Here is a 15,699-nt window from a genome sequence, read left to right on the forward strand (position 1 = left end):
TGCATCTGATGATCTTGGGTGTACTGGTGTCAGGCATCACAATCCAGGCTCAGTACCACCTACCAACACGGGAGGGATCCTGGTGGGCTCAAGTGGGATGAATCTTGGGCTTATAGCTGTCAGAAGTGCTGGGACTCTACTAAGGGAGTCTGAGAAGCCCCACAAGGACGGTCTCTCCTTGAGCTTGACTACCTGCAATAATCACTAATCACTTCATACCTATTAGCAGCTCTGTTAAAATATCTGCTGTGACTATTTCTGCACTAGACCCTGATTGATGGTCAGGAACTGTGTGGCAGATACAGATAACATTTTCTCCTCTGTGGGTCTGGAAGACTAAGAACTTCTGCCCGACCTGCTGGGTGTTTCTTCTGTGTAGCCAGAGGCATATAAAAGGGCTGTCCCACAGAGGGGATGGGTATGTTTGCAGCCACCTCAGGGCTAGGGGTGGCAGGGCCTTCACAGGGACATGCAGAGGCACAGGGAGTGTACCAGCGTAGGAATGGAGGTGGGCAGAGGGGAATGAGCAGGCGCAGAGGCACTGAGTGGGCAGACCCAATGGCTGTCTACTGTTTATTATTTACTTATTTGGTACTGGGGATTAAACTCAGGGGCTCTTTACTATTGAACTACATCACAGCCCTTTTTGAGACAGGGTCCTACCCAGGCAAGCCTTGAACTTGATCCTAATGCCTCCGTCTCCCAAGTAACTAGATTATAGGTGTGCACCATCATGCTTGGCAGTCCACTTTTTCTTAAGCACCTACTGGGGGCCAGGCCCTGGTGGGGCCCTCTTGCTCCTATGCCACCGCCAGCCTCAACAACACTGTGAGGTAGGTGTTTTACTAAGTAGTGAGTGCATGGCTGGAGCTACTCAGCGCTGTGGACACGCTGGTGCTGGATGAGCTTGGTGCTTTGGTGGAAGCGCCGGCCGCAGTCCTGGCAAGCAAAGGGCTTCTCTCGCCGGTGGGTGCGAAGGTGCTGTGTGAGTGTGGGCCGCTGGCGGAAGGCCTTGCCACACTCGGGGCACGCATAGGGTCGCTCCCCTGTGTGGATGCGCCGGTGCTGGGTGAGGTTGGCGTGCTGCCGGAAGCTCTGGCCACACTCGGGGCAGGCGAAAGGCCGCTCGCCCGTGTGGATGCGCTGGTGCTCAGTGAGCCGTGAGACTTGCGTGAAACCCAGGCCGCACTCGCCGCAGTGGTAGGGTTTCTCGCCAGTGTGTGTCCTCTGGTGGCGTGTGAGCTTTAGACGCTGGCTGAAGCGCTGGCCACACTCCGGACAGCCAAAGGGCTTCTCACCTGTGTGCACGCGCAAGTGCTGTGTGAGCGTGGGCCTCTGGCGGAAAGTCTTGCCGCACTCCGCGCAGGCGAAGGGCCGCTCTCCGGTGTGGATGCGCCGATGCTGCGTGAGATTGGAGCGCTGTCGGAAGCTCTGGCCACACTCAGTGCAGGCAAAGGGCCGCTCTCCGCTGTGCACGCGCCGGTGCTGCAGCAGCACCGAGCGGCGGCCAAAGCGTTCGCCGCACTCTACGCAGCCAAAGGATTTATCACCTGTGTGCACTGCCTGGTGCTCTAGTAGCACCGCGCGCCGTGTGAAACTCTCACAACATTCACTGCACGGAAAAGGACCCGGTGGCTCTGGTGCGCCAGGAGGGGCGGGGGGTGCAGAGCCTGGGCCTGGGGGGTCACCATGGATGCGCTGGTGCTGCAGCAGGTTGGAGCGCTGTCGGAAGCTTTGGCCGCACTCGTCACAGCGAAAGGGCTGCTCCCCAGTGTGCACTCGCCGGTGCTCCTCCAGCCGCGCGCTGCGCACGAAGCCCTGGCCACAGTCACAGCACACGAATGGCCGCTCCTCGGTGTGCGTGAGTTGGTGGCGGAGCAGGTGCGAACTGCGACTGAAGCTTCTGCCACACTCGCCACACACAAATGGTCGCTCGCCTGTGTGGATCTTCTGGTGCCTCAGTAGGTTGCTGCGCTGGCTGAATACCTTGCCGCACATGTCGCAACGGCCGCCCCGCGCTGCCCCAGCCCCAGTGCTGGGGCGGCCTCGGCCCCGGCTGCGGCCCCTTGGGGTGCGCCAGCGGGCAGCAACTAGTGCAGGTCCCATGCCGGGGCGGACAGCCTCTATAGTGGGGTCCAGCTCACTTCCTGGGTCACTGGGGAGCACAACTGCATGCACAAAGCCACCTTCGTGGGAGGGAGAGTCTATTCGGCTGGAGAGACTGGCCACGCCCATATCCCAGGGGACACGGAGGTGGTTGCTCACAGTACCTGGCTCTGTGGAGAGGCTGTCCATCTGGAGCGCAAACCCTGCACAAGAGGGACCCACTCATTCATGAGAGTGCCCTCTGTGCCCTGACCCACTTCAGCCCTGGGTATACAGTATGAATTAGAAGAGGCTTGAAACAGACCAAAGGAGCAGATAGGTGGCAAGGCGGGAGCAGGGATTCTATCCGTGTAGGTTTCCCCTAGGTGACAATGGGACAGAGCCCAGAATGAGAAGAGACTGGGCTATGTGAAAAGGCTTTCGTGGCTTGACTTAAGCAGGAAAAAAACCAGCCTGGTTCTGGAAGGGCTCTAGGGCAACAGTGGGCAGGCAGCCTTTGCACTGTTTCGGTAGACAGTAATGGGCTCTGCCATGCAGAGATTGGGTGGGTCTGAGGAAGGCTGGAGGCGGAGCCCATAGGAAAGGATGGGGGGCGGTGCAGGAAAGACAAGCTTTTTGGTCCTGGAATTGGATGTGTCTGACTTGAGTTGCCTGTGGCACACAGGAGGAATAGACTTCATGCAGGCTTTGGTGAAACATGAGCCTGGTGTATACACAGGTCATATAGAGCCCTGTGCCTGCATTTGATTAACAGAGGCCTGTCTCTTGGAGGAGAGAAGTAGCCAGGCTGTGAACAATCCAGAGATAAGACACTGAGTGAGGAAGGAGATGTCAGCAAAGGCAACTGAGAAGCATGAGCTGGAAAGAGGGGAATCCTGGAGGTTAAATAAAGAAGACTGAGAGTGGTGAGCATTATAGTGTGTGATGGAAAATCAATAAGCCCTCAAATAAACATCAGTTATATTAGAATGTATCAAAGGAAATTAACAAAAAACAATACGGAGTCAAAATAATGGGAAACTGAAAAACTCTCCAGAGGCAAAGGGCTAATTAATTTCTTCGGTAAAGAGCTTCAATAAATCAACAAAAAAGACTAATGACTTGACACATGGTCAAAGGATGTGAAGAAACCCCATAAAACAAGTTGTATCCTCTAAGAAAAATGCACAGTAGGGCTGAACTCATTCACCATTCCCACATTCTCAATGCAGGGGCTCAAGTGTTCACATGCATGACTGGTGAGCATAAATGGGAAGCCACTAAAAAACGGCATCAAAACAGTAAATGTACCACTTTTTGCCCTAGTAATTCCATTTTCAGACATTTCTCCAACAGTTGCATTCCTGCCTGTGTTGGCTAGTCTCTCCAGCCTAAGGTTTTTCAGAGTTAATGAAAAGCAGCCCAAAGGAATGCCAGTAAGAACCTGGATGGTGTGTCCACAGTAAGACATAGCGCATACTTCTATGTGCATTCAAAGTCCAAGGGTGCCCCCTGCTGTTTGTTGAAGTGGGCAATGCCAGGTGTGGAACAGGTGGAAATAAGCCATATGTGAGTTTTTTCTTCTCTCTCTTCCCTTTCCCTTTCTTTTTTTCTTTTGTACTATGGATTGAATCCTGGGACACTTTAAAACTGAGCTACATCTCCAGACCTTTTTTTTTTTTTGGTACCAGGGATTGAACTCAGGGGCATTTGACCATTGAGCCACATCCCCCGAGCCTTATTTTATGTTTTATTTAGAGACAAGGTCTCACTGAGTTGCTTAGTGCCTCACTTTTGCAGAGGCTGACTTTGAACTTGTGATCCTCCTGCCTCAGCCTCTCGAGCTGCTTGGATTACAGACATGTGACACTGTGCTTGGCCATCCCCAGACCTTTTTGAGTCAGGGTTTCACTAAATTGCCCAGGTTGTTCTTGAACTTGCAATCCTCTAGTCTCCCAAGTCAGTGAGATTATAGGTGTGTTCCACCACAACTGGTCATATGTTTTTAAATTTTTTTCTTTTTCCCACGTGTGTTTTAAAGAAGGAAAATGAACATATGTCTGTATAGTCATGTGTTGCTTAACTATGTTTCTCAGATTGGTTCTGAGAAGTATTGCGTGGTTTTGTTGTGTAAATATCAGAGTGATGGCTATGATGTCAGTAGGCAATATAATATATATATATATATTTTCTGTGTGTGTGTGCTTGCATTTTGGGGGTTGAATTGAGGGCATCACGCATGCTAAGCACATGCTCTACCACTGAGCTACTTCCCTAACTCCAGTAAGCAATATAGCGTTATAAGACCACCACTGGATTTGTGGACCAGATTGCCCAAGATCACTATGTGGCACATGACTATGTATGTGTCCTACACATACAGAAACTTTCTGGAAGAAACTGGTAATGTTGGCTGTTGGGAAGCAGTCTTCTGAATGTTCTATTGGACCTTTTGAATTTTCTAATACGTGACTGCATTATCTATTCAAAGTATTCTCATGATGATAACATTAAAAAGAAGACTAGCTAAGGGGATAAATCAGTGGTAGACTTCATGCTTAGCATGGGCAAGACCCAGGGTTTAATCTTCACCATCAAAGGAAAAAGAAGAAAAAAAGAAAAAGAACTCTCTGGCTGCCAGAAGAGGCATAATTGGGGGACAAGAGAAGCAGCTGAGAGGTCTGAGAGGAGTACCAAAGAGGCACTAACTGAAGAATCAATGAGTGCTGCTAAGAGCTGGTTGTCTGCATGCAGCCTGAGGAGAACGGGCTACAGAGAAGGAACTAGCCAAGGAGTCTGAGGCAGTGCCGAGTCAGAGTCTGAGATGAGAGAGACTGTGGGGTTGTGAATTAAGAGAAACAGGTTCAAGCTAGAGGAAGTGGTCAGCCATGTAGCATAGGCCAGCCCTAGGTAGGCCAGCTAAAGGCTGGAATAGCAGAAGTGGCATGTGCTGGATGCTACTTTCTTCTCCAATGTGCAAAAATGCAGACAAAATGAAAGAAGGGCTTTAAAACTATTTTGGGAAGAGCTTTCTGTGGTTTATAAATTTGTTGATGGGGTTTTCATGCCATTACATGAAATAGGCCTCCCTCAAACCTATTTATGATGTTGGCATATTTCCCTTCTGGCATGGAAAAAAAATATCTTGGGCAGCTCTGAAGTAAGAAAGGGCAGTTGGTGAGATTCAGGAATCAAGAGCCTGGTTCAGTTGGGCACAGTGGTGTATCCATGTGGTCCCAACTACTTGGGAGGCTGAGGCAGGAAGATTGCCTGAGCCCAGAGTTTGAGGTCAGCTGGGCAATATAGTGTGACTTAAACAACAATGACAACAAAAAAACAAAAACAAAAAACCCAGCCTAGAGCAGTTAATTCTAAAGCAGCTCTTAGGCTGTGGAGACCTTTGGACTGAAGCCAGGCTTCCTCATGCAGCTGGGGTTGTGGAAATGGGTTGGATTAGTTGTCTACTCACCAACCTGGCCAAGAATGAGCTGCTTGCTTCTGGCTGGGTTGCAGGCAGAGGTGTCTGTACTGAATGGTCCAGGTCCCAGATGATCCTTCTACTTCAAGGTTATGATGGGCCCTTTATCAGCCCCACACCTACATGAGGCTTTCAGTAGGGGAAACAAGAAGCTCCCAGAACTTGAGAGGCCAGGCTGTCAATAACCCAGCCAGTGGGAGACTTCACACCTGAAGATATAGCTAACTGGCCTGTCTGCAAAGGATACTATGAGTATTTCCAAATCCTCAAAAGGAGGGATCAGCATCCATGACACAAGGACATTATAAATAAAGAGTGAGTTAGAATCCTTATGTATTGATTTATTTTCTGATTCTGGGGATTGAACCCAGGGGTGCTTAACCTCTGAGCCACATCCTAGACTTTTTAATTTTTTAAAATTTTGATACAGGGTCCCACTAAATTGCTAAGGGCCTTGCCAAGTTGCTGAGGATGGCCTTGAAATTTTGATCCTCCTGCCTGTAATCATTGGGATGATAGGCATGCACCACCATGCCCAGCTAGAATCCTAGCTAATAAAAAAAATAAAAAATAAAATAACAGCAGAAGCTGGGCACAGTGGTACATGCCTCTAATTCCAGACACTAGGGAGGCTGAGGCAGGAAGATCACAAGTCTTGGCAACTTAAGTTCTTTTTGTTTTAGCTTTATTTATCCCAATTTGGTACTGGGGATTGAACCCAGGGCACTTAATCCCTAAGCCACATTCCCCAGCCCTTTTTTTATATTTTATTTAGAGACAGGGTCTTTCTAAGTTGTTAAGTGCTTTGCTAAATTGCTGAGGCTGGCTTTGAACTTGTGATCCTCCTGCCTCAGCCTTAGAGTTTTTAAAAAAATTTTGAGAAGGCAATTTTAAGTTGACAAGGCTGTCCTCAAACTTAGCTTCTGAGTTGCTAGGATTACAAGCACATGCCACCACTATGCCTGCCTATTTTAGCTGTATTTTATTTTATTTATTTTAAAAAAAATATTTATTTTTGAGTTGTAGTTGGACACAATACCTTTATTTCACTTATTTACTTTTATGTGGTGCTGAGGATTGAACCCAGGTCTCACACATGCGAGGAGAGTGCTCTACCACTGAGCCACAATCCCAACCTTATTTTTTTTAAAGACAAGAGAGAAGTAAACAAACATTTGACATTTTCTGCTCTGGAAAAATGGGCAAATGGTAACTGCTACAGACTGGAAAAGGTAAACACTAAACTAGCAGTGAAAAAGATGAGATGTTGGAAAAAAGCACACTGGTTTACTCCAAAGAAGCTTCTAAAAGTTCTGGAGTTGGAGATACCAGGTACTTATGGCTACAGGTGAATGAGTGGGGCAATCATGTTGCTGCTATGGACTGTCTGCACAGATTCTGGCCAACAGTATGCACTGCTGTGACTATTTACTGTAAAGTGGGAGGACCACACTGAGAAAGGCAGAAGGATTAAGTGCTAGGACATCATCTTCTCCACAAGCATGTAGGCAGGAGGCTGAATAGGGACTCAGGAAGAAACTAAGGATGCTCATAGCAGACTGTCCTGTGGATTTCTCAATGCATCTACTCCTACTCCAGTCACTTAATCATACCCCCAAAAGGTGGATCTTCTTGGTGGAGTAAGTCCCCATGTTCCTCTCAGTCCTGTTCGCTACAACCCATAAGTCTCTCACCCTCTTGCTCAGAGCTCCTGGCTAAATCTGGGTCCTCCCTATCTTATATGTAAACACACAATTTGGAAGGGAAAGAGACTATATTGAGAAAAGAAAGCTTTAAAAAATAAGTTATTGCTGTCCTCACAGAAATAAAGGAAGATGTTACAACTGATGGAACAATAGGAAGAAACTATAAAAATGAACAATTCAGAGAATGAAAACACTTTTAGAGATTAAAAGTTTTCTAACAGAAATGAAAATGTAACAGAATATATAGAAGACATAAGTAAGAAAATTTCACAGGTAGAGTGGAAATACACAAGGATGGAAAACTGGAGTGAAGAAAAGAATATCACACAAGGAAGCAAATCAAGGAAAAGGGAGACTTGGGTGACTGGGAAGGCTCCTGGTCCGTCCTTGCTGGATCCCTGTACCGTGTGAAGGTCTCTCCTGCCCTGTCTGCTAGCCTGCTATTCGCCCTGATGCTAGGACAGCAGGAGGCAAGCTTTGAGTCTGCAACTCTCCTAGGATGCCAGGACTGGAAGGGGATGTGGGTGGGGGAACACAGACTCCACTCTCAGCAGGTTTCCTGGTGTTAAGGAGCAGAAGTTAGAGGAACTGTGGGGTTGGTGAGGGCAGAAGATGCTATAGGAGGTTGAACACTGGAGAGGACAGTCTAGAGAATGGGGAAGGGAAGACATTGGAGAGGGCTGCCTGACTATGGCAAGGAGTGGGGCTGATGGATATGGGGGACCATGAGGAGGACCCAGCCCCACCATGTCTTGTCTCACTTACCTGGGGAGAAGATGCTCCCAGTTTCATCATGCCACAGAGCCCCAGGGTGCTCCCTCCATGAGGGCCCTTCAGGCCCAGTCTCACTCTGAGGATAGGCATGGTCCAGCGCTGTCCCATAGGCCTGAAACCACAGTTTTCACTGTTCATCTGTGCCCACTGGGCTTGGGGAGGGACCTGACACCCACCCACTGAGGCTTCTAGGGCAGAGAATGGGTCATGTCCTGTGCAGGGCTCACCTGAGCCTCCTTAGGTAAGAGGGCGGGTACAGCCTTTTGGGCAGCAGGTAGAGGCCCAGACTCCAGGTACTCTAGGGAGAAAGAGTGGGGTGAGGTAGCCTAAGGGATTTCCCACCCTGCTGCCCTTCTTGACGGTATGACAGGTGCCAGGATCTAGGCAGAGGAGGGCCTAGACATGGGCTTGGGTTGGGGAGGGCAGGGCAGCTGAGGGCTTGCTTGGGAGTAGGGTAAACAGGGCACCCTAGAAAGCCATGGTGGAGCTGCAGTGGGATAAGGTGGGCTCAGGTCTGTGACTTTGTACCCCTGTGTGAGCCAGGGGTAGGACGGTCATGTGTGTGTGAGGGGGTGCTGTACAAGGTCCACATAGGAATGGTGGAGTGTAGGTGGCTGGCTCAAGTACTCTCCCTGGGAGGCACATCATTATATATCAGCACACTCACCTATATGTCAGCCTGATCCCCAGCCACCCTCAGTGGGCCTCACTGGGAGTGAATCCACATTTTCTCACAAAGGGAAACCCCAAAAGTCTGCTCCATGCTGGGGGACAGTTGTGGAAATGAGCTATGGCAGTCAGGCTTGGCTTGTTAGATAGTAACAGTGCTGGCTAAGCTGGAGGGGAACTTGATTTGCTGGGAGGTGGGGGCCAGTGGCATATGGGAACCACTCCATCTAGTAGAGACCTGGCCAAGTAGACTTCAGACTGCTCAGGCCAGGAACAACCCCACACCCCGTTTGTCCACCCTGCCTGGCCTCACCTGGGTTCTCGGTAACCTCTGGCTCCTCTTTCACTTGAAGGCCCAGTGGCAATTCCTGCACTGTTCCAGGGGGCATCTCAGGCCCAGGTTCTGGAGGTTGAGGCTTGGTTTGAGGTAGAGGCTGGAAACTGGGGGCCTCCATCTTCTCTGATAGGACCTCCTGGCCCTGCACCTGGACTGTGACCTGGGGAGATGCCCCTATTAAGTAGAGTGGGATTGGGCACAACCTGGGGTTCATGGGCACCCACTGCATTACAGGACCCCCAGAGGTCTGTCTAGTCTATATATACTGACTAGATCCTCCAAGGGTCTACCTCCCCTAGGACCTGAGCAGGGAGAGCACAATGGACAGAGGCTCTCTTAATACACTCAGGGCTGCCTGGTACCCTCTCTCTCTTCCTTTACCCTGCAGCCCATGTAGCCAAGTGACTCCAGGTGATGCAGGAATGACCTGATGAGAATACACCCTGTCCTGAGCAGCCTCCCCCAGGTGGCCACTTCCTTACCATGAGGGGCGGGGTGTGTCTGGACAAGCATAGCACCCTAAGATGAAGTAGAGCTGGACAGTGCTTTAACCCTGACCCTCCATTCAAGGTCACTGACTCACCCATCTCCGAGGCCCGCCCAGTTCCCAGCGAAGCCTGTCGACCAAGGTGGCAGCCTCTTCAGGGTTACCTGGCCGCTGTTCCTGTACATGGGCCTGGATCTCAGGGGGCAGTGCACCCAGGAACTGTTCCAGCACCAAGAGCTCCAGCATCTGCTCCTTAGAGTGCACTTCTGGCTGCAACCACTGGCGACACAGCTCGCGGAGCTGGGCCAGGGCTTCTTGTGGACCCATTGCCTCCTCATAGCGGAAGCACCGGAAGCGTAGGTGTGCAGCCTCAGGGCCTGGATCCCACAAGGTAGCTTCCCCCTCCTCCTCAGAGTCCTCTAGCTTCACCATGACAGGCTCCTCGTCTTCTCGGGGGGTGTTCCCTGGGGAGCCCAGCACAGTGGGTCTCATCAGGAGTACCAGGTCACGTCTCCCAGGCCAGTATCTGTCCCTAGGGAAGTAAGAGGATGAGCCTGGTGCAATAACAGACAGTGGCAGTGGACACTTATTGAGTACCTACTGTATGCTGGGTTGTTTGATCCTCAGACCTGCTCCACCTGGAAGGCAGATGAGGAAACTGAGGCACAATAGGCAGATCACTCTCCAGGGACCCGTAGGGCTGGAAGCCCTGGTGAGCCACTTGTTTCCCAGGCCCTCTCTCTTGTTGGGCCTGTGCAGAACCTCTGGTAGCCCCCCTCCCCAAACAGCCTGCTTCTTAAGCCTAGAAAACACCTCCTCTCTACCCAAATTGTGCCTTTCTTCTTCATTTTATTTTAGTTGTTGGTACTGGGAATTGAACCCAGGATTGCTCACTGAGCTACCTCCCAAGTCCTTTTTAAAATTTTCTTGAGAAAGGATCTTGCTAAGTTGCAAAGACTGTCCTTGCACTTGCAGTCTCTCAGCTTCAGGAGTCACTGGGATTTCAGGTATACACCACTGTGCCAAATAACCCTGCTCTCCTTCTACACAATCAACCCTTTCCTGCCTGCAGTTCTCCCTCTACGTGGTGGATGGCCTGTATGCCATCTGCCACCTAGGCATCAACACCACTCCTTCCTACTCCACTTGACCCAAAGCCAGCCCCTCACTACTGTCTACTCTCCCACTCAGCCTCTCTCAGATTTGGCCCTTCACTAGGACCCCAACATCATTCCTCTTTTGTTTGATCCCAGGCGGCAGCCTTGCTTCACCTGGTCCCCTATCTCAATCTATTCAGTCACTTTTGTGTGTCACAGCTCCCAGGCAGCACCCTTCTCCTATTCAGCCCTATCATCTGAGCCCAACTCAGCATAAAACACAATACTCCATTTTCAGCACCCTGATTTAAGTGGGGTTGGAGGTGATGGGGGAATTTAGGAAGGCCGCAAAAGCCCCCAGGCCACGGACCAGGAGAATGAAAGGATGGACCAAGATTCTGATTTCGCCCATTTCAAGTCGCTGTGCCTCTCAGAACCGCAGTCTCCCCATCTGCAAATGGGGCTGGCCTCCCTGCTCGAGATGCTCCTTTTGCAGCTGGGGTTCTGTGAAAATCTGAGTTTATTAATGGGTTGTTGTCCCAGCCATGCCCTGTGGGTGGCATAGATTTCGAGGATCGCCTGATCCGGTGGGCCAAATCTCTGCTTCTTAAGAGTTCCAAGTAAACCTGGGACCCTCACAGAAACTTGGGTCTTCTGGGAGCCGGTAAGTCCCTGGGAGGCTCCGGAAATACATTTCCCAGCAGTCTAGGCGGGCAGCATCCTCTCTGGGATGCCCAGGCAGGTCCTGGCGCCGCCATGGCAACCGGGAGCGAGGCTCCCAGAGCCTGTCGCAATGAACGGTGATTGACAGGCCTCCGCGTAGGGGCCGTCCGAGGGAGTGGTCGGACGTCTGCCCCGCACTCCCGGTCTCGGTAGACGTCTAGGACCCCCGAGTCCAGGCCACCGCCCCGGTCTCCTCCCGAGCCTTCCAGGTTGAGAGACCCCACCCCCCTCACCTCAGCGCTCAGCGGGCCGCTCCCGCGTTCCTGAGCATGCGCACTTGCCGTCCACCCCGTCCCCGGCGAGACTACGTCTCCCAGAATGCTCCGCGCACAGCTCGAGCCTTCCTTGCCCTTCCTCCACCCTCGCCTCCGTTTCTACTCCCTCTTCCCGTCCCCTGGGGATAGTGGTGGCCGCAATAATGAAGTCGCACTCCTGGCCGTCTCTTCCCACACTCTCCGCCTCGAATCCAGGCGTCCGGCCTCCGTTGACGTGCGTAAGCTTCTCTGGGGGCAACGGACGGCAGTACCGCCTTCCAGATCGCGCATGCCCCCTACCACATTTTCGTCAATTCTCTAGGGGCCCTCCCTGGATTTGCAGGGTTCTGCACCAATCACGGCCTCTCCAGGACGCCGTCAGCCTCTCCGTTTCCCAGGCAACCCCTGGCCGGGAGGGCCTTCCCGCCGCCCCCCCCACCCCGGACCTCTGAATGGAGAAAGGCTCCGTCGGATGTTTTCTGGGAGATGTAGTTGGCAGGGCCCCGTGTGCGCGTGCGCGGCGTCAGGAGGCTCCTTTGTACTCTTGGGTGGGTGGGCCTGAGCGTCTCCATAGTAACCAGGGATCCACCTGGCCGTCTCCAGGGCAACAGCCCGAGCAGCAGGCTTTTGAAAGGCCTTGAGGCTGGTGGGATGAGAATTTAGGGGCCGGGAGATGACGCGGGTGAGAGAAGAGAGACAGACACACAGAAGCAGGGACAGGGAAGAGAGACCCAGGACTGTGCGGACAGATTCTTGACTTGAGGAGGGACAGTGAAAATAAGTGAACAGCAAAATCGATGTGATTAAAAGAGGGATTTCACCTAATTAGAGAGGGTCAGAGAATCAGAACTGTTGCCTAGAGGCAGAAAGATGAGAGAGAGAGAGAGAGAGAGAGAGAGAGAGAGAGAGAGAGAGAGAGAGAGAAGGAAGGAGACAAGAATAACGGACTGTAAGAAACACGCTCGCTCACCTGTTCAAGCCCAAAGAAAGGACTAAGAGACACAAGATATAGCAAAAAGCGACAATTTTGCAAGGTCGGGTATCTGTGGGAGCAGGCACACCCCAGAGCCATTACAATTGGTATTTTATCCTGTAGAGCTCAAAGTTCTTTCTCCCACTTCCTCAGTGGCTGAATACTATGGGGTACACAATCTTCCAGAACTTTGCCTAGGTTTTACTGTCGTCTATTGGGTTATTTAAATAAAAATACCTTTAGTTGTTCTTCCCACCTGGCTTTCTGGGATTGAGTGCATTTTGGCACCTATGAAGTTTATCTTTGTTGGCCAGCCAGGCCCCTTACTTCACACCTCCTGTTTGTCAAGGGGCTGTGAATTTTTCATTCTGGTGTTGCCTGCTGGTAACTTTCTACTCCCCCCTTCAACTGCCTTATATCCCAATTTTATATTTAACGCTAAATGCTATATTCTGAAAATTGGACCACTGGACTTTCTCTTTTACATCCTGGGGAAGGGGGTGGGGAGAAACAGTGATTGAAATCAAATTCCATTGCATGTATGATTTTTGTCAAAATGAACTCGACTACCATGTATAAATATAATGCTCTAAAAAAAAAGTGCAGACATCCAGACTCAAGAGATGTACAGGAGTACAGAGGTAAGAAAGAAGACATGGGAAGAAATTAGAGATACAGTAAGATGGATTGACAGTTTTCGAAGACTGGGAAAAAGATGATAGCAAGAAGAGAGAGAGAAGTCTGGTACTGCAGGAAGCTGAGGCAGGAGGATCACAAGTTTGAGGCCAGCCTCAGCAATTTACTGAGGCCCTAAGCAGTTTAAGGAGATCCTGTATCAAAAAACAAAATAAAAAGGGCTGTTTGGGGCTGGGGATGTGGCTCAAGCGGTAGCGCGCTCGCCTGGCATGCGCGGCCTGGGTTCGATCCTCAACACCACATACAAAACAACGATGGTGTGTCCGCCAAAAACTGAAAAATAAATATTAAAATTCTCTCTCTCCTCTCTCTCTCTTTAAAAGAAAAAATAAAAGAGGGCTGTGGATATACCTCAGTGGTAAAGCGCCTCTGGGTTCAATCCCCAGTACAAAACAAACAGAAAAAAAAAAAAGGAGAGTTGGTTTTTAGGAAAATTTATCTAAAACTTGATAATAAGGCAAAAAGCTGACTGGAAGCCGTAAATTCCCTGGCATTGACTACTTAGCCCACTTTTAGACTCCCTAAACACAGCAACCCTTCACTTAACTACTTTTGGTCAAGGTCCAGAGGTGGTTTATTAGAGACTAACTTGTAAAAGGCTGAAAGACTGCTGATGCTTTCTGACCAGTGTATTGATGGCTAGGTCACTAAGAAGTTTTGCATCTGACTTTGGGCTTTTATGTCAATATTGGGACCCCTGGTTCCTCTGTGGGTACATGAGTTTCTGACACATGCTTCCTGAGAGTTGTTTGTAATTTTTAAAAATTACCATGGGGAAGTAGGGGTGGGGCAGGGGTGTTGAGACCTTGCCTTTTGGCTGTCTTGCCTCCTTCCCTCTAGAAACAAAAAAGCCCCTTCTCCCAGAGTATATACACACATTGACATTCTGAAGGGAGCCCATTCTGGAAGGACAGCCAGAGAGGAGAAACAGGCAAAAGCCAGAGGGGAAGGAGGCAGGAAGGCCAGAGTGGCTGGCTGCGCCACCCAGTCCTCCTGGGCTGATGGCTCACCTGCTCAGCCACCACTGCAGGTATCTTCCTGGTGGCTGTGGGCTCCTGGGTCCTGGGAGATGCCGTTTCCACTCAGATCTAGCATGTCAAGAGGGCCTGGGAAGCCACTCCGGAGAGGGAGAGTGGAAATGAGCAAAATTAAAATTGTGGGTGAGCAGGTCAAGGCATGGATACAGGAGACAGAAGGACTGGGGCCCCTTTCAGGTGTTACTGAAAACTCTATCCTAGTCCCTAAAACCAATCCAATAATGAGGACACGGTTTTGAGAAAAAAGGAAAAATAAGTTTTATTGATTTTCTAGCAAAGGCAAAACATAGGAACTCCTGTTCCAGATGCTTGATTCTGCCTCTTGGGAAAGAGATGGCATTATATATATGCCAGATATTGAATGTAGGGTCACTTAATCACTGAGCCACATCCTAACCCTTTAAAAAATGTATTAATTTTATTTTGAGACAGGATCTCATTAAGTTGCTTAGGGCCTTGCTAAATTGCTGAGACTGGCTTTAATGATCTTTCTGCCTTAGCCTTCCAAATTGCTGGATTGCAGACATGCACCATGAAGTACTGCAACAGAGGGATTTTTAAAGAGATGATTCAAAGGCTACATTCTAGGTGTGCCCTGTTAGGGGTTGTAATTCACTTGTAGACTTGGGAGACTTTTTTTTTTTTTTTTTTTTTTTGTACTGGAGATTGAACTCAGGAGCATTCAACTGCCGAGCCACATCCCCAGCCCTATTTTGTATTTTATTTAGAGACAGGTCTCACTGAGTTTCTTAATGCCTCACTGTTGCTGAAGGAGACAGTCACTTTTTAGATCTTCTGGTGCCATCCTTGAAGTCTGAATCACTCCATTCCTGTGGTACAGGTTTGCTCAAGAACAGATAATGTGGCCTAGTATGGGAAGAAGTTTAGGGAGAGGGAGAGGGAATCAGTTTAAAAGTAAGCCACAGAGACAGAAGCAGCAAGGGTTATGTCCTAAGCATGAAACGGACCCCTGTTACACAGGCAGGAGCCTTTCCCTGCCTTCCCAGGCTCCTGACCCTGGGAATTTGTCCTTGGCACCCTAGCCAGTCCACCAACAGACCAATCAAGCACTCCTTTAAGTTTGTAATGGTGATTGTGGCAAATTCCTGTAATCCCAATGTGATTCTGCAATCTGTATTTGGGGTAAAAATGGGAGTTCATAACCCACTTGAATCTAATGTATGAAATATGATATGTCAAGAGCTTTGTAATGTTTTGAACAACCAATAAAAAAAAAATTTAAGTTAAAAAAAAAAAAGTCCCCCCAATGAGCAGCTCTGTGGTCTGAAAGGGCGGGGAAACAGCCCAGTGAGCATCACCACAGAGGAGCCAATCAGTTGGCAGCTAGAAGTTTGCTGGGGCCGCTGTGAGCCAATCATCAGC

The 15,699-nt window shown here is 49.9% G+C and overlaps 1 protein-coding gene and 1 non-coding gene across 9 annotated transcripts; one reads left to right on the forward strand and one right to left on the reverse strand.

Moving 5' to 3' along the window:
• Positions 1–559: 559 nt before the first annotated feature.
• Positions 560–12,076, reverse strand: Mzf1 (myeloid zinc finger 1). Of its 8 annotated transcripts, none has more exons than XM_078032929.1 (6): positions 12,057–12,076; positions 9,633–10,068; positions 9,026–9,209; positions 8,271–8,341; positions 8,035–8,155; positions 560–2,309 (listed from the first exon to the last, which is right to left on the reverse strand). In XM_078032929.1, the coding sequence occupies exons 2-6, from the start codon at positions 10,026–10,028 to the stop codon at positions 871–873; spliced, it is 2,211 nt and encodes a 736-aa protein (XP_077889055.1). In that variant the 5' UTR covers positions 10,029–10,068; positions 12,057–12,076; the 3' UTR covers positions 560–870. The 8 variants fall into 8 exon arrangements, with proteins under 8 accessions (XP_077889055.1, XP_021577113.1, XP_077889054.1 ...); XM_021721438.3 differs by lacking the exon at positions 12,057–12,076 and adding an exon at positions 11,590–12,040; XM_078032928.1 differs by lacking the exon at positions 12,057–12,076 and adding an exon at positions 11,004–11,579.
• LOC120892143 (small nucleolar RNA U13) lies at positions 5,112–5,215 on the forward strand. Its single transcript, XR_005736797.2, has one exon. It is a non-coding gene; the product is annotated as a small nucleolar RNA U13 (small nucleolar RNA).
• Positions 12,077–15,699: the final 3,623 nt, after the last annotated feature.

This window comes from Ictidomys tridecemlineatus, chromosome 15 (genome assembly GCF_052094955.1).
Source record: "Ictidomys tridecemlineatus isolate mIctTri1 chromosome 15, mIctTri1.hap1, whole genome shotgun sequence".
NCBI lineage: Eukaryota > Metazoa > Chordata > Mammalia > Rodentia > Sciuridae > Ictidomys > Ictidomys tridecemlineatus.